The sequence below is a fragment of the Hippocampus comes genome, unplaced genomic scaffold (assembly GCF_001891065.2).
Source record: "Hippocampus comes isolate QL1 unplaced genomic scaffold, H_comes_QL1_v1.1 scaffold9, whole genome shotgun sequence".
NCBI classification, from domain to species: Eukaryota; Metazoa; Chordata; class Actinopteri; order Syngnathiformes; family Syngnathidae; genus Hippocampus; species Hippocampus comes.
Genome location: NW_017805275.1, coordinates 3,975,483 through 3,998,516, shown reverse-complemented (window position 1 = coordinate 3,998,516; position 23,034 = coordinate 3,975,483). Strand labels below are relative to the sequence as shown.

The 23,034-nt window shown below is 41.7% G+C and overlaps 1 protein-coding gene across 29 annotated transcripts in view; it reads right to left on the bottom strand.

Annotated features, from left to right (window-relative positions):
• Positions 1–23,034, bottom strand: part of znf185 (zinc finger protein 185 with LIM domain) — a 33,018-nt gene that overhangs the window by 2,833 nt on the left and 7,151 nt on the right. The window contains exons 7-39 of one of the 29 annotated variants that reach the window (XM_019869965.1): positions 20,921–20,968; positions 20,729–20,800; positions 20,555–20,635; positions 20,401–20,457; positions 19,391–19,495; positions 19,027–19,314; positions 18,357–18,422; positions 18,044–18,112; positions 17,674–17,748; positions 17,280–17,354; positions 16,930–17,004; positions 16,608–16,682; positions 15,853–15,865; positions 14,936–14,997; positions 14,601–14,675; positions 13,516–13,590; positions 13,033–13,107; positions 12,323–12,397; positions 11,411–11,464; positions 11,133–11,186; positions 9,483–9,533; positions 9,343–9,387; positions 8,646–8,687; positions 5,727–5,792; positions 5,510–5,581; positions 5,327–5,389; positions 4,984–5,073; positions 4,749–4,796; positions 3,701–3,739; positions 2,092–2,145; positions 1,939–2,013; positions 1,829–1,849; positions 640–742 (exon numbers count right to left, since the gene is read on the bottom strand). In XM_019869965.1, the coding sequence (XP_019725524.1) occupies positions 640–742; positions 1,829–1,849; positions 1,939–2,013; positions 2,092–2,145; positions 3,701–3,739; positions 4,749–4,796; positions 4,984–5,073; positions 5,327–5,389; positions 5,510–5,581; positions 5,727–5,792; positions 8,646–8,687; positions 9,343–9,387; positions 9,483–9,533; positions 11,133–11,186; positions 11,411–11,464; positions 12,323–12,397; positions 13,033–13,107; positions 13,516–13,590; positions 14,601–14,675; positions 14,936–14,997; positions 15,853–15,865; positions 16,608–16,682; positions 16,930–17,004; positions 17,280–17,354; positions 17,674–17,748; positions 18,044–18,112; positions 18,357–18,422; positions 19,027–19,314; positions 19,391–19,495; positions 20,401–20,457; positions 20,555–20,635; positions 20,729–20,800; positions 20,921–20,968 (2,338 nt within the window). Of the gene's footprint in view, positions 1–639; positions 743–1,828; positions 1,850–1,938; positions 2,014–2,091; positions 2,146–3,700; positions 3,740–4,748; positions 4,797–4,983; positions 5,074–5,326; positions 5,390–5,509; positions 5,582–5,726; positions 5,793–8,645; positions 8,688–9,342; positions 9,388–9,482; positions 9,534–11,132; positions 11,187–11,410; positions 11,465–12,322; positions 12,398–13,032; positions 13,108–13,515; positions 13,591–14,600; positions 14,676–14,935; positions 15,008–15,852; positions 15,866–16,607; positions 16,683–16,929; positions 17,005–17,279; positions 17,355–17,673; positions 17,749–18,043; positions 18,113–18,356; positions 18,423–19,026; positions 19,315–19,390; positions 19,496–20,400; positions 20,458–20,554; positions 20,636–20,728; positions 20,801–20,920; positions 20,969–23,034 lie in introns of all 29 variants that reach the window. The other 28 variants (XM_019869967.1, XM_019869970.1, XM_019869973.1 and 25 more) reach the window with 28 other exon arrangements.

Sequence of the window (23,034 nt, the reverse complement as noted above, 5' to 3'; positions counted from 1 at the left end):
CCTGCGGACCGGTACCGGGCCGCGGACCGGCGGTTGGGGATCCCTGCTTTAGATGCTTACTGAATTGAAGTCCCAGCACAAACAGCACACATGGTGCTTTAAACTTCCAAGTTTTGTTTCCAGGCACATTTTCTAACACACCCACAGTGATGCAGCCCGCCACCCACAGATCCGCACACATCGGCAAAATTACCCAACAGTGCTCTGACCCGCTTCTGCCACGTCGATTTATGTCAAAAATAGAGCCTCCGGAGTGAACATGAAATATGAACAAATACAGAGTTAAAGCATGTTTTGGAGCAAAGCTGAATGAGAAGTATCCAAGTGGCACAATGGGGTTTCATATTTGTATCTCTCTGTGTATGCCACTTTCTGGGAACCGCAATATTACTGTCGTCAGAAGGTTGCCAAGCAACCAGCTCGGCCTGCAGGAAGTCACTGGCCAAGAAAGACATTTTTTCCCCTTTCTTAGTGTCAAACTGTGTTGTGAAGTCTTCTTATTTATTGATTGATTTATTCTCTTAGTTTCTTCTTTGAAAACAGAGAGAATGATCAGTCTACTCCTACAAACGTGTTGAAAGAAGGAAAAGTCACATTTCTACAGTGTGAGAAAAGTATCAAATAATGACCCAAACGTACCTTGAAGCAATGCGGGTGGCAGTTAATGTTAAGGTGCTCTATGGTGATCTTGGCATCGTTGCCCACCAGCTGTCCACAATACGTGCAGGGGGAGGAGAAAGAGCTGCAGGTGGAAGACACACAGATAAAAAGATTTGGGGGGGGGGGCATTAATAAATGCTAGGATATATATAATTGGATGCTAGGAATTCTACATATGTTCGTAATTAGCTCAGTTTGAGTTGAATTTGTTCCGTGACCGTGCGCCAGAAAATTCACTATTTGAATTTTTTATTTTTATTTTTTGAAAAAGAGAACTCTATAATGACCTTTCTTGAAAACACACAGTCATGATGTTATTACATTGTTTCTTGTTTCTAGAATATAACAGTTTTTGCCACATTTTTGGACATTGTGTTACTCCTTATGGTGCATGCTTTGGCCACCTGGCGGCAGTATACTCGAGACATATGGTTAAGACGAAGGAGAGGGTCACAATTGCCCAGTAAGTCACATTAATATTAGTAATTACTCACAGAGGATAAAGATTGTGTGCCTGTGAGTAATATTATACTCGCTGCACTGTTCGTGTTCAAATAGCATTGTTTATTAGCATTTAGCTAAACGCACTCGGGCTGAACAATTAATCAAATTCAAATTGACGTCGCAATGTAAATAAATGTAATTTTCCAATCACATAGGCTGCAATTCGGGGGGAGAAATAAACAACGATTCTGTCTTGGTCGGTCGGTTGGCTTTAGTTTTGTTTTTTAATAAATATGTAGATGTATTTATTTATTCATATATATCATCTAGATAAGTTCAGTGCTTGATTGTTGTTACATTGTTTTTCAATGTTGCTAGTAGGGAGTGAATGTTCTTGTCAGGTTTCGTCAAGGTTCGACAGGGTCCTTCAAGGTCGCAAACGTTCTCCACATTTTCCAGGCGTTCGCCTGTGCTTTTCTTGTCGCAAAGGACTTGTGAACATGTTCAAAATTTTCTTGCGACAAGGAAAGCCATTAAATCTGTTGGTGAACGGCTGGAGAACATTTGCGACCTTGAACAAACCCAGATGAACCCTGAGCTTTTTTCTCTCTCTCTCTTTCTTTACAATTGTAATTCTCTTTGTTTTATGTTTAGTTTGACAGTAAACCTCAAGTGGGGGATTCAGTAACTATCAGCCAAAGTGATGCTTGTTGGAGGTAATTACCTGGAGTAAGAAGAGGACCAGCTGGAAGAGCCATAGACACAAGACAGTCAGGATGTGTGCCAAAATAATTCATCAAGATTTTTTTTATCAATCACTGAAATAAAACATACCTATTGAGTGAGCCTGTGGCATTATGGGAGGACATCTCTGTCGTGTCGACATACTCCTTCACGTACACGAAGGGCCTTCAATGAGCACGCAGGATGAAGATGAGTTCAGACAACATGGATATTAGTTGTCAAATTGATTGAAATGATTCTCACTTTTTGGTGTCGGGTTCTGGTGTGGGGGTTCGCGGGGCCTCCACGAGCACGGTCCTGGTGTCAGACAGGGCATCATCGTTAGTCTCATCGCTCAATCAGGGGTGACATGATGATGATACACACGCACGAGGCTGCATCTGCTCAGTGCAACTCAGAAAGATAATCATTTTCTGTCAGCGCCGGTTAATGTCGAGCTGCTTGATGGTGAGGACGTTTGACAAAGAGACACCTCTAACGCGCATTGGTAATCTGACATCTGGAGAATCGTAATTGTGTGGGAGAAACAAGAAGAAATTGCACTACGGTAGAGAGGTGGAAGAAAATTAAAAGATTTCTGATGATATACCCCAACAAGGCCTTTACTACAGTATATGGACAATGTCCATTTTGTTTTTTTGCCAATAATCAAATAAAATATTTGTAAAATTGACAAATTTGTATACCAGGGGTGTCAAACTCCGGTCCTGGAGGGCCGCTGTCCTGCATGTTTTCCAAGTCTCCCTGTTGCAACACACCTGATTCAAATGAACAGGTTCAATGTCAGGCTTGCGCAGAGCTTGCTGATGATCTGATCATTTGAATCAGGTGTGTTGCAACAGGGAAACTTGGAAAACATGCAGGACAGCGGCCCTCCAGGACCGGAATTTGACACCCCTGGGCTAGATTATATATCCATCCAACCATCCATTTTCTGATCTGTTTTATCCTAACAAAGATTGCGGGGGGTGCTGGAGCCTATCCCAGCTGTCTTCAGGCAGTAGGCCGGGGACACCCTGAACCGGTTGCCAGCCAATCGCAGGGCACACAGAGACGAACAACCATCCGCGCTCACACTCACACCTAGGGACAATTTAGAGTGCCATGCCTGTCTTTGGAATGTGGGAAGAAACCGGAGTGGCTGAAGAAAACCCACACAGGCACGGGGAGAACATGCAAACTCTACACAGGAAACCGAGATCGAACCCACGACCTCTGCACTGTGAGGTCAACGCGCTAACCACTGGTCCAACGGGCCATGGGCTAGATTATATATATTTTTAAAATTTTATTTTGTTAATTTATTGGTGAATTAAATGGATCCATGTAAGAGGCTATCCCATCTTACTTTGGGTCAAAGTGAGACTACACCCTAGACTGGTTGCTAGCCAATCACAGGGCATTAGAAATAATAAAATAAAATTGAAAAGGGGAACCAAGTATGAAACTCATCTACGAATAACCTGGCCCATTTGTCTTTCTTCAAAAGCCTTTCAGCCCCAAAGTTTGCCCACCCCTGAAACTTCATAGGCTTGTGTGCCAAGGCTATATCAATTGTGCACAATGACAAGGCCACACAAACGGTTGAGATTGGAAGAAAGCTTCACTTTCCACGGTTGTAACGGCCCAATCCTTTTGTTTATTTTTACATACAGATAGAAGAATTCTCAAAATACGACTGACTCTAACGTGCTAAAGTAAACATGTAAAATGCTCCTGGAAAAGCCAACATTATAGTCCTGCACAACAACAACACCAGACTGATAAAAGAGCTTCGACTGCAAGCGCATTAGAGCAGAAGAGAAGACCAGCAGAGCAAACAGACCAAACTTTCACAAGATCATGAACTCACCGATCCATCGACAGCCCCTCCTGTTCGCCGTAGGTCTCCCTGGAATATGAAAGAGAGCCGGATTAGACTTTCACTGTCGGCTGGAGCCGTCAATATGTTGGGCACGTTCCAGCAAGCGGGGATTTGTTTGTTTGGGTTTTTTTTTCCCATCTAACTCGTCCCCGCAGAGGCCAGGGATTTATTGACCAAGTGGGTGACTTTGACAATTCTGTCAGTTGATCATGAACTAAGAGTTTATCTCGACCTCAAGTTGCAAAAAGGCAGAAAATGTCTGGAAAATGTTCAGCGGGAAGTTTGAGTGGGAAATTTCAAGGTGCACGATATGGATGTATGATATTACATGTGGATTATCAAGCTATTTTGCGTCATGAATAGAATGAAAAAAAATCAAAGTGAAAGAAAAAAATCAACCCTCTTAGGGGTACCAGTCAAGAGGCGAGCAGCAGTATTCTGGACCAACTGGAGACGCTTAATGGAGGATTGGCTGACTCCAAAGTAAAGTGCATGACAGAAATTCAGCTGGGATGTGACATAGGCATGAATTACTGTTTCAAAGTGCTCCTGTGAAATTGTGTAAAGCCTGATCTAATCTAGGAATATACTGTATTTTGTAATATTTATGATTTAAGGTTTAGGTTCTATAGTGTGTGTGTGTGTGTGTGTGTGTGTGTGTGTTTTTCTGATGCGTCACAACTATCAATTACAATGCAGGGTAAAATCTGTATTGAGCGAGCAAGCTTTTATTGGCCACACTTCTAAACAAACAAACAAAAAAAGAAAATATCTCGAAAATCTAATGTTCTAGGGGGAAAAACGTAAGGGCATATTTGAAATCAACATCTAAAAATGTGTAGGGAGATATAAAGTCATGTCTGATTAAAATTTGCTGGCGATCAGTGTAATCCCCGGGTTTTAAAATCAAACCCAGATGTCGCACGCAGGGTGCACTTATCTGATATTTGATTTGAGTGTATTTCCCTTACTTCCCACTCATTTCCATAAATTCCCCTGGAGAGTATCCAACTTTGAAAACTCTTTTATTTCCTACCTGATGGTGGTGATGGTTGTGACTGTGTGCATCCGCGAGTCCTCCAGGCTACGAAACACATCAAATACCAGCATTATGTAAGTTAAGTTTCCACTTAGGTTTAGCTTGTTTTCAATTAAATGCTTGACAGCCTCTTAATTTCCACACACTTATAAATCCTGCTAGAATGGCGAAAAGGGGAGAAAAAGCGACTTTAATTTGCATCTAATGAGCTCCGCCATGGGGAAATGACTACCTCTCCTCCTCCACTTCCTCTGTAGCGTGAGGGATAGTATGCACAGAGGGGGACGTCCACCTGTCCCACGGCGAGTCATTTTCTTTGGACCTAAAAACACAAGATGAGGGGGAATTTCACATTATATGCATTGTGGGGGGAAAAAAAGGCATGCGCTGACCACGCTGATGAGAAATAGGCATCTGATATCCAACCTATTTTTATCAGCAACAGCGCGCAACGTATTCTGGTTCAATGAGCAGAGTGCCGCAAAAGCCTCGCCGTAGAGCGAGAGGGAGTCGGGTCAGTGGAATAAAAGGAGTAAGACAGCTAGCTCCCCAGCCCTCCTCCAAAGGTGACTCACTTTCTTTCAAACGTAACCAGAGTCTGTTGTTCCTCCCGTCGGCCTGCTCTTGGAGTCTCTTGGCTGAGCAAAAACACATACATTGAAAGGCTTTTAGCGCATAATGGACAAGGGGAGAGCTGAACAAAACAAGCCGGAGTACATGGAGTGGAGGCGTAAGAGTAAATCGAAGTGTGTCACCACCTCTCTTCTGTTGTGGTCTGCAGAGGCGTTGTGGTTTCCCAGGTGCGCGCCCACGACCGGTGAGTGCTTAGGCTGAAGAAGAGGCGAGGCGTGATGGAGGAGTCGCGGCACATGGGGCGGAACGATAAAATAAGTGCATTGTTCAAGAAGTGCATTTGCGCGGCTCCCGGCGCTCACTCGCGTATCCATTACAGGTTGACCAGGCTGAGGCGAATACCTTGTGGCGGTGGTGTCGATGGGGATGACTTCCTCTGCCAGCGATTCCAGGATTTGGCTCTTCAGACTTGTTAGCATGCGCAAACAAATAACATACAATTGAAGAATAAAACGAGGCATGCTGGTATGGGAGTGGTTAGCATGTCTGTCTCACAGTCAAATGTTGTGGGTTCGAATCTCGGTTCAGACCTTTCTGTGCAAACTTTGCATATTCTATATTGTTTAGCAATGTGAATCGAAACTGGAGGATTGGGACCAAAAATGTGAGCCGAGGAACCATTTTGGGTGGGACCGACCGATATGGATTTGTTTGAGACTTGGCATAATAAAATTGTGATAACTGATTGGTCAGTCAATGAATTGAAAAATATACAGAGACCGGTGGTATGTCAACTTAGGAGCGCAAATGTGTGGTAGTATTACTTCAAATTAAAGCTACTGCAACGGACAGAATAAAACAGGTCATTTACTTTCGTGTGTTTAATTGTGTTTATTTTCCCTTGACCTCCAAACCAGTTCTCTTACTGTAATGCTACAATGGACAATAGTTATTGTACATGCAAGGGGCAATGACTAAGGTTTCCCATGTGGTCATGCATTGCCTCCTATAAGTCCGCAGCATACAGTACGAGTTGAGAGTGACCAGCAGGTTAGTAATTGTGACGCCTCGAGAGAAAACGTCAAACTGAATTTTAACGAGCGTAAATAACTTGTTGACAAGCAAACTCGTTTCCCACTGGTTGCATTTAACAAGGTCATGAATCAAAAATGTTTGTCGATGTGGGGAGAAACGCAAGAAGGGACTAACTACGTCGGTCGCCGTATGGACTCGCCATTTTAGTCTGCACAGCCCAATAAGTAATCATGCAAACACACTTTATCATGAGCTAAACCATAGGCACTAAAACAGAGGAGTCTCTCTACATTCATTTTTATACGTAGAGGTCATCCCACAAATTGGTGACATTTGTGTACCCAGGCAATAAAATTTGTAAAATGTACAATTACACAAAAATTGTATAAAGCGTCCAGCACATTCGCTTTTACTGTGCGATTGATGATGTTCGCTTTCTGAATTAAAGCCTCAGAGACATTGAATTGCTGAAGCATTTTAAGTGTTGTAATTTCCCTGTGTTCCCATGCTGCCTCCTGTTGTGCGAGTGCTAAACTACATCTGATGACGCTGCATTTGCTGCGCATGAGCAGTTCAGTATTCGTGGTGTCCTCGCACATGGTCGTTCGCCTTTAAGTTCGTAAAGTTCGAAGAGCTCATGACCAAAAAACTCTACCATCAAGTTTCCTAAAATCTACATATGCCTTCTGCCCCTGCCTGCCTTCCACCTCTGACCATTACCTTCTATATTCCGTTTCCAAACCCACCTTGAGTCACCTACAATCTGTCTTCCATCTCCCAAACCTGCCTTCCACCACGTATTAAAGAGCCTTACCTCAAGATACCTGTCTCCTGTATTCTAACCGATACACCATCCTGTACCCTGTATACCCCAAACTGATCCAGCATAATTATCCTCCCCAACACTTTCTATTAGTGTCAATGTCATGGCTAAGTTTAAGTATTTGCTAATTTTGATGGTAAAAACCCATGAAGAGTTTCACTCCAAAAAAGATGACCTAAAATAAAAACTGTCAGAGATTGAGCAATACAGTATCATACAGTATCATTTAAATTGGAGCTAACAAAGAAAAAGGGGGAAAATGAACATATATTTATATATATATATATATATATACACACATACATACATACACACACACACTTGTTTGTAAGTATATTTCTATATCAGTTTGAGACAATTTGTATGTGCGCTTTTTTAAAATGTATTGCTGAAGTATCTATTCTGTGTCGACATCTCTAGCATTTACCTAATGTAATATTGCAACGATGTAATATGGTGGGGAACATGACAGCGATTAATGTCTGTCTCACAGATCTGCGGTTCGGGGTTGGCTCTGGCCTTCCTGTGTGGAGCTTGCATGTGCACAATTCAAAAACTTGTATGGTAGGTCCATTGAGGACTCAAAGTCGCTCATGGTTGTGAATGTCAATGTGAGTGGCTGTTAGTCGTGTGGCATGTGATTGGCTGGTGGCCAGGCCAGTCCAGGGTGTGCTACACCTTTCACCCAAAGCACACCAGGTGCAGAGAGCCACGATAGAAAATGGATGGACAGATGGATAATGAGGAGATCTTTGTTTTATATCCCGGCCCTTATTGAGGTGAACAACACCTAAAAATCCCCTTAACCAGTTAACTTGGCTTCCAGTTCTGGTATGATAATGAATTCATCTAGCTATCAAAAGACATCAAATCAACTCTGATGGCCTTATCAAGTTATTTTGCCAATTAATCATTCATTCATTTTCCGAACCGCTTGATCCTCACTAGGGTCTATCTTCTTCGAGCCTAGCTGTCTTCGGGCAGTAAGCGGGGGACACCCTGAACCGGTTGCCAGCCAATCGCAGGGCACACAGAGACAAACAACCATTTGCGCTCACACTCACACCTAGGGACAATTTGGAGTGTTCAATCAGCCTGCCATGCATGTTTTTGGAATGTGGGAGGAAACCGAAGGACCCAGAGAAAACCCCACGCAAGCACGGGGAGAACATGCAAACTCCACACAGGAAGGCCGGAGCTGAAATTGAACCCGGTCCCTCTGCCCTGTGAAGTCAACATGCTAACCACTCGACTACCGGGCTGCCCGCCATTGATCATTTCAAATTAATTTGCTAATGTATGTCACGGCATTTGAAAAATGTGTGATAGTTCAAAGAAATATGCATTTAATAAAGTAAGGAGTTATTGCATCAATAAAGATGTATGGTAATGCATTAATTTGAAGAAACCACATAGTTTAAAAGCTTACTGGGTGTTGGCTTGCTGTAGATATAAAAACTGACCTGATCTCTGGGTCTTTCCTCTCCATGAAAGTATGTGGCGAACTAAAGAAGAACATAACATCTGAATTAAAACTATAAGTAAGACTGATTACATTTCATGCTGGCAAAGTAAAGTCAGAATTCTCACAATATGTGAGATTTAATCCTAAAATTAATGCACACGAGCAGAAAACGTATCTTTTTAGCGATTTAAAATCAAAATTAATATTTGCAGTGAAACCTCAAAAGTTTAACCCAATAGTCAGTTTAAAGATTTTATTATGTTACAATATGTCTCGGGGTGAACAATTTTCTTTGTTTTGTTTTTTTTCCCCTGTAAATTATGAGCAATAAATTTACGTAGCTATCATCAGGCTTCACTCATCTTCATTTGTGATAAAACTGTTGTAAACCTTGCTTGCACAGTTAAAGGTTTTATGACCGCAATAATGTGAAACTGAAACAAATTGATTTATTATTAGTAAACCAGCATTGCTGAAAGCCTTGTGTTGAACTTTAGGGGTTTCACTGAAAATAGTCCATTTAATTGTAATTATTTCAAGAATTCTGACGGGAACACATTGGAGCGCGATAGCAGTTATACACTACGCAATGAAACTGTTGTAGTCGCCATCACGACAAGTTTGTCTCCTCCTATTAGCAGCACAAACAGCACTCCCGAGAGAGGAAGGTGGAATTTGGGCGATCCATTCTGTACCTGCTGATGGAAATATCAGAGAGGGGCTGCAGCAGGTCAGAGGAGCTGCAGGAGAGAAAAGGGACTCGTAATCACATTGTGCTGCATTATGCATGACGAGAGCTGCGCCACTGTCACAGCTCCCAAACCAATATGATTACCTGTTTCGGGATGTGGTCCCTATCGGGTACGGATCAAATGGATCAGTCGAGCTGAAAGACAATTTCACACTGATTTCACTCTCAATTGTCAGCACGACGCGTCTGTTGTCACATTGACTCTTAATGGGAAGATGCAGGATGAATTGTAAACAGAAACAGAGATGGCCGGGTGGGGTGGGGGGGTGTCACTGGGCCATTATGGAAAACAAAATCACGATGATTGTGAAAGCGCTCCATATGAATAAAGATGTATTGTATCGTATTTCAATTGATGTTGAAATCCCGATTAATTGACACGATTATTCATTGATTTCAAATCTTTCTATTTATTGAAATATAACTTTAAAGAACAACCAATACATAAACCAGTAACAAGTAAAACAACAATAAAATAATGGCAGCAAAAAAACAAAAAAAACAATAGATAAAAACGTCTGCCTGCCATGCACACATTGGCCTCTAAGAGGCAGCGTGGTGCATGAGGACAGTGTGTGCCGCAGCAAATTACCAGCGTCAGTTATTTGGATGAAAAACTATTTCTTTTCTATTTAACAAAACGTTTTTGTTCATTTATCCATGCCAACCACACTAACAACAGGCAGATCATAAAAATACTCTTCCACTAGATGACAGAAGGTGTAGTACATAATTAACCCATGTATCCACTTTTTGTGCATTGTTTTGCCAAAGCTCCTATCCCACTGAGCGGCGGGCAATGGCCAGTGTTTTCGAAGGCAGCGAACGTTGCGTTAATGTCAGTTTGCCTTGCCATAAGAAAAATGACTAAAACTCTTGGGGAATGTTAGGCGAGTGTTTCGTGAACATTAGTGACCTTGACCGAACCCTAAAGAACTTTGACATGAACATGCATTTTTCTACCTTCGCCAACAGTCACCCTCAATGGGATAGGGCCTGAAGTAGTGTGCTGAGATTTTTTTTTTCTACATGAAATATGTATCTTGGCTCAGTCAAGTTTGGGAAACATTTGGATACAATACAATACAATACATCCTGATTTATATAGCACTTTCACAACAGCTGCAGCTGTAACAAAGCACTTAACAAAACAGTTCACAAAGTAAAATAATAATATCCACACATTTCAGCAGATTGTTCGATGCAATCGCTATGCATTGGACTAGCGACCGGAAGGTAGCACACCTCCGTATCCAAGAAGCGGAAATGATGCGTGCATAGAGTCCATTATGCACACGCACATGCACACACACACGCACACACACACACACACAATTTTGCCTTCCTGACAGATCAAATGTTAGCTCGTCATTCGTGTTTTCCAGTGAAAGCTAGCAATAAGCTGCCAGTGTCTCTTAAACAAAGAATGTCTTGTATTACAAATTTACACTGTGTCACACTGTGACGTCATTAAGCAGCCGAAAACATGCTCACCAAAAGAACACAAGCACAGCAAAATGGTGCTTATAAAACAAAGGAACTTGCACAAACACGAGTACTTCATCCTACACATTGGTTTTCTTCGATTCTAATCTTTTTCTGATCGTGAGAAGCCCAAATCGCAATTTCGATTAATTGCACAGCCTTAGTCATCAGCATTAGCCTTCATCGTCAGCTTGATGTACCCCACATCAAACCAAACATGCCCAGAAAAAGCAAGTCAAACTACCGTACCTCAACTCAGTCACGGTGGTGGTCACACGTGAGCTCAAGAGGTCACGCTCCTCCCTGCGTGGTGGTGGCGAGATGGAGAGGTAAGGAGCGAGGGACCGCATGAATGACGTGATGAGCGGAGAAAAGAGGGCAGGCAAAGGTTACTGTGGTGCTTCTCATGCACTATTTACATTGAGAGTACTGACAGACATGCAACTATTTGACTAGCCTGCAAACCAGGACAGAATGGATTTTTGTGTGTGTGTGTGTGTGTGGGGCGAGGGGTGCACTTGCCATACCTGTTCTCAGTAATGGTGACAGTTTGGGAGGTTATAGTGACAGTCTCTGTGTTGCTGACGGGCAGAGAAGACATGGCATTCAGAGTCAGTACGGATTATTTTACAAGTCGTCAGATCAAAAACTATTTTCGACCAGGAAGTCGTGTGATTGCATCTAACTGGTTTGTTTTCAGTGTAACCGGGTGTATCTGAGCCTGGCGGAGACAAACAAAGCAGTGATACTTCATGAGAACAGAACATTCTCTTCTATTTTCGGCCGTGCAGACAACATGTTGTTTCCTCTTTCCAAGTATCGGCTTCAAGAAACTTTTGTTTCTGAATTCATATCTCACGTTGAGCAGCATGGGATATTGAAGACCAATGGGCTTCAGCAAAGGTTATTGGCCAGAATGCATTTTCAACAGGTTGTACCAAATGCCTTTCTAGAGATTTACCATGCTGCTCTTCACAATCATGTAAACATCGCCTCTCTGCGCTCAGAAGCGATGCGAAAATAGCCAGCAGAAAAGACACTGCATAGAGTTGTTTACAGAGCGGTAGATGTATGTGCTGATTAGAATTAGTAGTGTAGGAGGTATTGTTATTTCTTTTTAAATGAAGTCAAAACAAAATAAAAGCTTACTACTGGATAATGAAAAATGCCAAACTATTATAACCCTGGTGCAGACATAGATGGAGAGCAAAGGCTTTTGCCACAATTTCTCTCCCTACATGCTGTTTTTTTTTTTTTTTAAATTGTATTCATTTGCGGAACTACTGGTCTTTCCCGGAGATGAATGAAAGAGCAGTGGAAAGTTTTGCATCCAACTTGCACATCATGTAAATACAATGACACTGACAATGAAAGCATTGATTTGGAACATTATAAAAAAAATATTTTTTTAGGGGTATGGGGGATGACTTTTCTTGTACCTTTCAAATTCAGTGTGCAGATCCTCACTCCAACGGATGGAGCTGGAAGGAGCCGGCTCTTCAGGTTCTTCTTGACTGCAGAGGCGGAAAATTCAGAGGAAAAATAAATACATATCGCAAGGGGAAAAGGAAGATAATTTTTCTCCCTTCATGGTGTTTTTTTTTTTTATTGCATTCATTTGCGGAACTATTGGTATTTATCCATTCATTCATCCATTTTCTAATCCTCTTATCCTCAAAAGGATCGTGGGCATGCTGGATCCCATCCCAGCTATCATCGGGTAGTAGGCGGGTACACCCAGAACCGGTTGCCAGCCAATTACAGGGCACACATAACCATAACTACCATTCACGCTCATGATCACACTTAATGACAATTTAGTGTGATCAATTAATCTGCCATGCGTGTTTTTGGAATGTGGGAGGAAACTGGAATACCCGGAGAAAATCCACACAGGCACGGGGAGACCATGCAAACTCCACAGAGAAAGGCCAGAGCCAGAATTGAACCCTTCACCTCTGCACTGTGAGGTCGACACGATCACCAGTCGACTACTGTGCCGCCCAACTGGTATTTACCAGACATGAACTATTGAGCAGTGTAAAGCTTTGCATGCATCCAACTTGCACATCATGTAAATACATTGACAACAAAAGCACTGATTTGGAACATTAAAATTTATTTTGGGGGGGGGCCAGAATTCGTGTACCTTTCAAATTTAGTGTGCAGTTCCTCACTCCAACGGACGGAGCTGGAAGGAGCGGGCTCTTCAGGTTCTTTTTGACTGGAGAGGCAGAAATATAAGAGAGGCGTTTTATAAAAATTGTATGAAATTTGCGCTCCTACTGGTATTTACTGGATATGAAATTTTGAGCAGTGTAAAGCTTTGCATCAGACTTGCACAATATGTAAATACAGTACATTGCTATTGACAAAGAAAGCATTGATTCGGAACATATACATATATATACATACAGTATATATAAATATATCTATATCTATATATATATATCTGTATCTATATATACATACATATCTATATATATATCTATATATCTATATATATATATATCTATATCTATATATACATACCTCAAAGCAGTCATGCATCTGAGCTGTGGCTGCGCAGAAGATATATATATATATTTTTTTTTTTTTTTATTTTGGGTGGGGGGGGTGACTTTTCTTGTACCTTTTAAATTCCGTGTGCAGCTCCTCACTCCAACGGACGGAGCTGCGGGGAGCGGGCTCTTCGGGTTCTTCTTGACTGTATTGGTGGAAAGATAAGAGAAAAAAATAAATACAAATTGCAAGGGGAAAGCAGGAGGGGTGGGGGGGAACAACTTCTCTCACTACATGCTGTTTTTTTAGTTGCATTCATTTGTGGAACTACTGGCATTTACTAGATATGAAATACAGTGAAACGCTTCTACAACGAAACCTACATGGGTGAAAATACCCCCCATTTTGAAAAAATTTTCACGCATGAAAGCCATTCCCACTTTTCTGCTCCGCCTTCCGTTATACGAAATCTTTTTCTCTGCTCTTGCATCGCGACGAGATTCACTACAACGAAAACAAGCCTTCCACAAAAGTCTAATCCAACAGCGACCTTTACTGCTTCATTTGGAAACGGCAACAGCAACCACTACACTGGTTTACACATGCGCAGTAGTCCAGGAAGTATTTGTTATTGTTTGTTTCAGACGCAGCACGGATGTTGCATTGCTAAAATGGCTACGAAACGGACCTATGGATGTCAAGCAACTTAGACAAGAGCTGTGACGCTGGAAGAGAGGGTAAAAGTGATCAAAATGAAAGACGGACGAAGCAAAATAAAGGACATTATCCAAGAAATTGAGATGTGTTGGGAAGCAAAAGAGTGTAAATGACTTTTTTTAAAACCAACAGACAAAGTGGAGTGATTTATATAAAACGATTGTATGTTAATGTTATAAAATATCAAATAAGTGTATGCTCATATTTATGCACTATGTACAGTATTGGAATAAAAATAAAGAGTACACATATATGTTTTGTGTGTGTGTGTGTGTGTGTGTGTGTGCGTGTGTGTGTGTGTGTGTGTGTGTGTGTGTGTGTGTTTACATCTGAGATAAAATTTGCTGCAAACATGATTTCGTGGTAGAAGAGCACTGTATCGGGCAGTGTGAAGCTTTGCATCCAACGTGCAGAATCTGTCAATAAATTGCCATTGACAAAAAAGCATTGATTTGGAACATTATTTTATTTATTTATTTTTTTTTAGAACTCGTGTACCTTTCAATTTCAGTGTGCAGATCCTCACTCCAATGGACAGAGCTGGGGGGAGCGGGCTCTTCGGGTTCTTTTTGACTGTAGAGGTAGAAAGATAAGAGGAAAAATAAATACAAATCGCAGGGGGAAAACGGGGATAATTTCTCTCACTACGTGCAGTTTTTTTTCTTAATTGCATCCATTTGCAGAACTACTGGCATTTACCAGATATGAAATATAGAGCAGTGAAAAGCTTTGCATCCAACTTGCATAATATGTAAATACAATGCAGATGACAAAGAAAGCATTAATTTGGAATATTAAATTATTTTTTTGGGGGGGGGCGGATTTTCTTGTACCTTTTAAATTCAGTGTGCAGATCCTCACTCCAACGGACAGGGCTGGGGGGATCGGGTTCTTCGACTTCTAGACTGCAGAGACGGAAAGATAATAGGAAGAATCAATACAAATCGCAAGGGCAAAGGGGGCAATCATTTCTCTCACTACATGATTTTGTGTGTGTGTGTGTGTGTGTGTGTGTGTGTGTGTGTGTGTGTGTGTTTTAATTGTATGAGTTTACGGAACTACTGGTCTTTCCCGGAGATTAAATAAAGAGCAGTGTAAAGGTTGCACAACATGTAAATACATTTAACTGTCAACAAAGCATTGATTTGGAACACAGATGTCAAAGTCAAGGCCAAGGGGCCACATCTGGCCCGCCACATCATTTTATGTGGCCCGTAAAGACAAATCAAGCATGTCAACTCCCATGAGAGTTGCTAAAGTCTGAATCAAAATTTCAAATTGTCATATCTAATTCATAACAATATTTGAACAAGCCATTATTCTTGTCTTCTGATTTCAAAATAAGATATCCATCAATTTGTTGTTCGTTGTGTCTGTAATATGTGGAGGTGGTTAAACATTTACCGTATTTTTGTATTTTTCGCACTGGATTATAAGGCACAATCTACAATGCATCCACTGATGGAGCTACGCTCCTTCTGTTCGACTCGAGAGGCGTTCATGACCGCCTCCAAAAAACGTAAATTAACAATTCCTTCAATGAAACTACGAAAATTGAAAACAATGCATCAGAACAGAAAATCAAATGAAGAAATCACAAAATAAATTCTATAGCCCCCCTACAGAATTTATTTTGGCATTTCCTTGAGCGTAGCTCCAACAGAACGATCAGATGTTGTCTTGTTGTCTGTTTAAGAGGGAGGAAATTTCATCTGTGCTGTATGTTGCACATGCAGCACATTTGACAATAAAGTTGTACTTGACTTGACTTGAGATGTCAGAGAAATGTAGGGGACTGGACTGTCTCAGAAGTGTTTGTTATTTATTCCTTTGTTGTGTACTGTATTCACAAACGAGGAAATCACAAAATAAATTCTGTAGGGGGGCTATAGAATTTATTTTGTGATTTCTTCATTTGATTTTCTGTTCTGATGCATTGTTTTCAATTTTCGTAGTTTCATTGAAGGAATTGTTAATTTACGTTTTTTGGAGGCGGTCATGAACGCCTTTCGAGTCGAACGAAAGAAGAGAAAGCACGGAGTCGGACAAAGACGTACCTGCATTTGTTGAGCCTGTGAAAACCATTAATAAAGTGTGCGTTTTAAAAAAAACAACACCACAGCTCTCCTTTTTTCGGAGCTACAACAAAAAGTTATTTAATAAAGCAGCGACACAGTTCACTGAACCAACAGCAAGTTATAACATTGTAAGCATGTATCCAGCAAGGAGCCATTTTGGGGTTGTCATATTACCATAATGACCATACACAAGGCGCACCGGATTTTAAGGCGTGCTGGGAGCCTTTAAGAAAATTGATGACTTTTCGTGCGCCTTATAGTGCGGAAAATACATAAGTGGTTATACAAAATTCAGTCATACCGACCCTCCAAGGGGAAACCGTAACGACAATGTGGCCCCTGACAAAAATGAGTTTGACGCCCCTGATTTGGAGCATTATAAAGTTGATTTTTTTGGTTTTTTTTTTGAGATGGGGTGTTCTTTTACCTTTCAAAGTCAGTGTGCGGATCCTCACTCATATGGACGGGGCTGGGGGGATCGGGCGCCTCAGGTTCTTCTGGACTGCAGAAGCGGAAAGATAAGAGTAACAATAAATACATATTGCAAGGTGCTGCTTTTTTTCTTTTTTCAACATGCTGTTTTTTTTCTTAATTGCATTAATTTGCGAAACTACTGGTCTTTCCCGGAGATGAACTAAAGAGAAGTGTAAAGCTTTGCATCCAACATGTACAATATGTGAATGCATTGCCACTGTCATCAAAAGCATCGATTTGCAACATTCTAAAAATGGGGGCGGCTTTTCTTGTACCGTGCAATTTCAGTGTGCAAATCCTCACTCCAACGGACAGAGCTGCGGGGAGCGGGCTCTTCAGGTTCTTCTTGACTGTAGAGGGGGAAAGATAAGAAAAAAAATAAATACAAATCGCAAGGGGAAAGGGGGGATAATTTTCCTCACTACATGCTGTTTTTTTTTCTTAATTGCATTCATTTGCGGAACTACTGGTCTTTCCTGGAGATGAAATAAAGAGTAGTGTAAAGCATTGCATCCAACATGCACAATATGTAAATACATTGCCACTGTCAACAAAAGCATTGATTTGGAACATTCGAAAAATTCATTTTCTTTTTTTTGGAGGGGTGGGGGGGCTTTTCTTGTACCTTTCAAATTCAGTGTGCAGATCCTCACTCCAACGGACGGGGCTGGGGGGAGCAGGCTCTTCAGGTTCTTCTTGACTGCAGATGGGGAAAGATAACAGAAAAAATAACAGGATGAATAAAAAAATAAATATACGGGGGGGGGGGGATTGACTGAGGAAGTCAGACTGACTAAGAAAGGTTCCCGTATATACCATCAGGTGGAGGATAAATGGTGTGTTAAGTTATGCATGTATGTTCTTGATATGTTACACGATGTGTTGTTGAGCGGTAAACAGGTCATTGACTTCAGAGCAGAGGGACGGAATACAACAGCATGTGAAGCTCAACAGTGCCACCTTGTGACTGGTGTTCTCATTGTTGATGTCTTTCATTTGACTGTGTGAATTTAACAAACCCAGAAGTGAGATTCAAGAGATCCTCTGTTCTTGCTTCATGGTTGCTGAGAACTGGATCTGGATACTGCTCCTTTCTAATGACATAAAGGAAACAGATCACTGAAACTATTTTGGCCTGCGCACAAACACACACACACACACACACACACACACACACACACACACACACACACACACACACGCGCACACGTACGCACACGCACATCTCTTTAGTCATTTCTAATTTGGAAGTAACTCTTGACAGGTATTTTTAGCTAGCAGTAAATGAGATGTGACTCCTTTGAAGTGAACACAGTGGCCAAATGCCATTCTGTGTCTTCTTGCCAACACTGCTGTGAAATGAATGGGAAAGTAGTTTTGGTTGTGTACCCTTCCTCTGAGCAAGCGTCCGCAGAGCCTTCCTCTTCCTTTGCCAGCCCTGGCTCATCATCCCTCAAGCTGAAGTGGAAATGAAGAAGAAAAAAAAAAATCTTATCAGATGGCATGCTAAGCTTAGACATGTTATTGCCAAAGGAAAGTTTTTTTTTCTTTTTTTGCTTGCTTCCATCTACAAACAGGTGACAAATTAAAGTTGTGAAAAAGCAACGCTACATCTTTTTCTCTGGAGGCACAAAGAGCCGAAACGAAGGCCGTAAAAATACTTGGACATATCATGTATTGAAGGATGTGTTGACGCCAATACCTGGTGGAGTTTGAGTCATTAGGAATGAGGTTTTCATACATGGCGGTAAGCGTTTCAACTCTCGAGCTGTAAAGATAAATTATATGCATGAAATTCCAGGTCAAAGTCTCCTTGCAACGTTTGTCGAGATGGAATGCAAGCATGCCACTGAAATACCATTGAAAGACTCACATAGCACAGTTACCCACTGAAATTCTAAATTTTCACCAAAGAAAACAATTGCAGTGCAATACGGAAAATATACTGTATAGTCATGACACATCAATATACTTTTTTTCCATTACATTTGTGCCGCTTCCAACTGTGAAACCTGACACTTGAACAGTGAGTTGCAATTCTGATGAGCAGCACTTTAATTTTCCTTTCGTTTCAAAAATGATCGGCGCGCTAATTATTTCAATAATAGTGAACACTTTTTTTCAAAATGAGGGTGTTGAAGATCATGACAGGTAGCGAGGTATTCTAAAATACAATGCAACAATAATTCTATAGTAGAAACAGCTTCCAAAGCAGTTTGACAACAACAAGAATAAAAATGGCCAAATAAATATCTCTCTGCTAGTGCACAAATACAAATGTGTAACTATGCTGATTCATTCAAAGGGAAACATTTTTTGAATGTGAGGGTCACACAAAAGTAACTTTCAGGTTAGCACGACAGATTTCTGACCTTGAGTTTTCCAAAAGCTCTGGTTCTTCATTGATTGTGACGAGATGAGTGTCGGGAGCTTCTGAATCATTGTGTTCTGAATGGGTGGAAACAACGTGAAGATAATCGGTGATGAGTTCGGGGAGGGGAGCGGCCACCTTGGTGCAGTCCGGTTTCATGTCCTCCAACGGGTCCTTGTTCACAGCAGACATTCGAGGGGGGTCTTCTTTCACAGGTTCAGGGGGGGCCACCTCCGCTTTTGGAGGCTCATTAACAGTGACGACGGTTGTCTTGACGCTCGAGCTGACTCTGTCAATGAGACGGTCGGTGAGAGGAAGTGATGACGCCTAATGCAGTTCCAAGAGACACTTGGCCAAGGATTTACATGGTTTCTGTCTTGGCTGGTTCTGGCACAAATGCGACAGATGTGATGGGGATGACTGGGGAGGGGAGAACAGGGCTCACGGAGGCATCATCTTCAATCTCCACCCTGCACATTTGGAGCACAAAACAACACATACTAACGTATACACATTGATGTGTTTGAGGCAGTCGTTGAGTGTCTGTACTTAAACATTCACCCTTATGTTATTGTGCTATTACTTTTTTAAATACAGAAGAACCTCCAAAGTGGAACAGGAAAAATATGCATTGAAGCTGTATGAATATTAGCAGCTTAGCATTGGGGAATTCGGCAATTTGTGAATGTGTTAAAGTGAGTTGAGGATCTTCATTTCAGCAAAAGTGGTGCTGTGGCACCGAGACAATTTTAAACCTGGCGGCTGAGCACTGCTTGTCAAACGTTAAACTAGACTTGTCCTCAAATCGTTATCGAGTGTGACATCACGTATGCAGCTTCCATAAAAAAGCCACTTGATGATCATATCACGCCAAAAACAACTTCCTGTTCCTGAGGAAGCTTTACTGTATGTTTGCTTTATTTCTTTTTTTTTTTTTAAACAAAGTTAAATTTGTGTTATGAAATATATCTGGACAAATCATCTGAAAAAGAAATTAAATGGATTTGTATGATACAAATACTGAGAAATTAAAGCATTAATCATAATAAAAAGTGATGATTTTATCGTACTTAACAACTTTTGAGATGTTTGACATAGTTTTCTTCATCCAAACATTGGGGTGCTGAAATACTATATCTTTCCCTCAGTGTGATTGCACTATAAAAAGGACATAACACTGAATGGTGTCATGGCATGGCTGTAAAATCACCGCACACGGTCGCACATTCTGGTCATCTCATAAGAATGTACTGATGAGCAATACAATACAGGGGCCATATTTGCAAGATGTCCGAGGACAGCTGTGCTATGCTGTGATGCATCATGCAGTGCAATCTTCATCCGCAAAGAATGCCGTTTTAGAAGTGCAATTTACCTTTTTGCCACAAATGAGCGTGATTCTTTGGTCTCTGAATTTTCAGCTGCTTGAGCCCTGTATATTGGGGGGTGGGGAGGGGGGACATTGAGACTTTTAGGAGCAGGACACGCAAGATCTTCTTTTCCCAAGGCAGCAGAAAGTCAAAACGTACTCAAATTTCTTTGCGGCAGAGAGCACATAAGACCGTTGTCTGGGTGCAGATTTGTCCAGGACTTTGCTGGCTGCTGCCGTGCTGAAAAAAAAGGAGCCAGTGTGGCGTTAATGCAATCTCTCAGCAGGTAAGGTAAGGTTTAAATTGGACTGGGAGCGTGCATACGTGTCCTACCGTTTCAACTGCTCCTCACTGCTAATCTTGCTGTCCAGCTCCTCAGTAGAGGACTTCACCGTGTGGGGAGCGCTAAGGACCACACACACACACACACACACACACACACACACACACACACACCCACACACACACCTCATGAGAACATATTCGCATTTCTTCACAGTCAATACAAGCGATTAGTGAGCTTACATTTTCTTGTAGCTGTCCGAATGTGTTTTGGTGACTTTCGATGTCCCACTGCCAAAACACAACACGCCACGATGAAAAGCAAAGATCACAAGACCTTTCACAGAGTACACAGAAGATCAAGCAGTAGAGTTGTAAACCTTTTTGCTGGCGGAAAGGATGGCATGATTTGTTTTTGCCACAATATATCAGGTGGATGGATTGAAAAACACATGTATGACTTTAATAACCTTTGAGCTGGATTGTGGTGCCTCTTACAGGGACCATGTACAGACTCCCAAGGTGGTCCAAAATGTTGTTGCACAAGAGCTGACAAGAATTTGAAGAAGACATTTCTCCTCCACTGGTTTTACATGACAGAATTTGAGAGCATGAGAAGTTTTTACCTTCTTAGATCAAAATCTTGCTGGAACAAATCTCAACACACTGTAGTAGGTACAAATAACCCAGCATTGGCTCAGGCCCTTTTGCACCCAGAGGTGGGATAGCTATTTCACCCAAATTGGGTAACTTTGAAACAAACCATTTTCAGAGTGTAGTGTTACTGCACTGGCCCCATGAAAATATTGGAACTTAAAGGCCATCTCCTCGTTCATAAAGCACAAAATTATTAGGTACCTTAAAGGGAAGTTGGCAATTTTTGACAGCCTATATTTGTTGCAATTGTCATTACACCTTGTCAAATGATCTGTGAAAAAAAAATCAGCCCTTTCAGATCAAAGCTTGTACCTTTAATTAGATTTTTAAGAAACGAGAACCCTCGAGGAATAGCGACCCGACAGAAGGTGTGACTTATGAGGTTTGACATTTGCTTTGCACTCGTGAGCACACTCCTAACCAATCACCAGCACATCCGCAGCCTCATGCTGACCTGGTTGATCTTGGGCTACAGTAGATTTACTAAATCTATAACGAAATATCCTCCTCAGGAAATTAACATTAAAAAAAAAAAAAAAACAAAAAAAAAAAAAACGGCCATGTTCTGTTTTCCAGCAACTGAGGAAAAGACCAGCAAGCAGAAGCAGAGCTAAGGGATGAAGATCCAGAGTCGACTTGGAATCTGAAACATTTCAACATGGGAGGGCAACTTTATGACCTCTTTCTTAGTTTTAACTGATTGTACATTCTGAAAAATAAAACATGAGACCCATTAAATTTCATTTTATACTAACACTCCATTACAAAATGACTCACGTTACTAACGTAGCAGCTGTGGCTAATGTCGGCTTGTTTACAGTGCTAATGCTGGCTTAGTATTGCTAGCGCTGCCATTTTGTTGACGCCGGATACGTGTTCTCTGTGACTGTTTATCGTGACAAAGCAATTTCATAACCACATATGCCATTATGAAGTTTTAGAATCACACTTTGGGCAGAGACCTCGAGAGGGGCGAGATTCGTGAAGTGAGGTGAATTTAAATCTTGCATCCGGTTTCAACACTGCACCCGCCTCATCAAGTATGTCGTCAAGTGCTATATGTTGTAAAACAACAGCAACAACAACAAATAGCTGTTGCTGGCAGATGATAATAAAAAAAAATAATAATAATAATTCTCGTCTCACCCCTCGGGTGGTGTCCATCCCTCATTCAGCTCGGGTCCTCTACCAGAGGCCAGGAAGCTTGAGGGTTCTGCGCAGTATCCTTGCTGTTCCCAGCACTGCACATTTCTGGACTGAGATGTCCGATGTTGTTCCCGGGATCTGTTGCAACCACTCATCTAGTTTGGGGGTCACTGCCCCGAGTGCTCCGACCACCACAGGCACGACTGTCGCCTTTACCTTCCAGGCTCTCTCCAGCTCCTCTCTGAGCCCTTGGTATTTCTCGAGTTTCTCGTGTTCCTTCTTTCTGATGTTTCCGTCACTTGGGACCGCTACATCCACTACAACGGCTTTCCTCTGCCCTTTATCTATGATCACGATATCCGGTTGGTTTGCCTTTACCATCTTGTCAGTCTGGATCCCACCACCACCTTCGGAGGTGTTTCCGATTTTGACCTTGGGGTTTCCAGTCAATACTCTGCACAGATGTCTCGGTAGACTATCCCAGCCACCTGGTTATGGCGTTCCATGAAGGCTTTCCCTGCCAGCATCTTACACCCTGCAGTTATGTGTTGGAT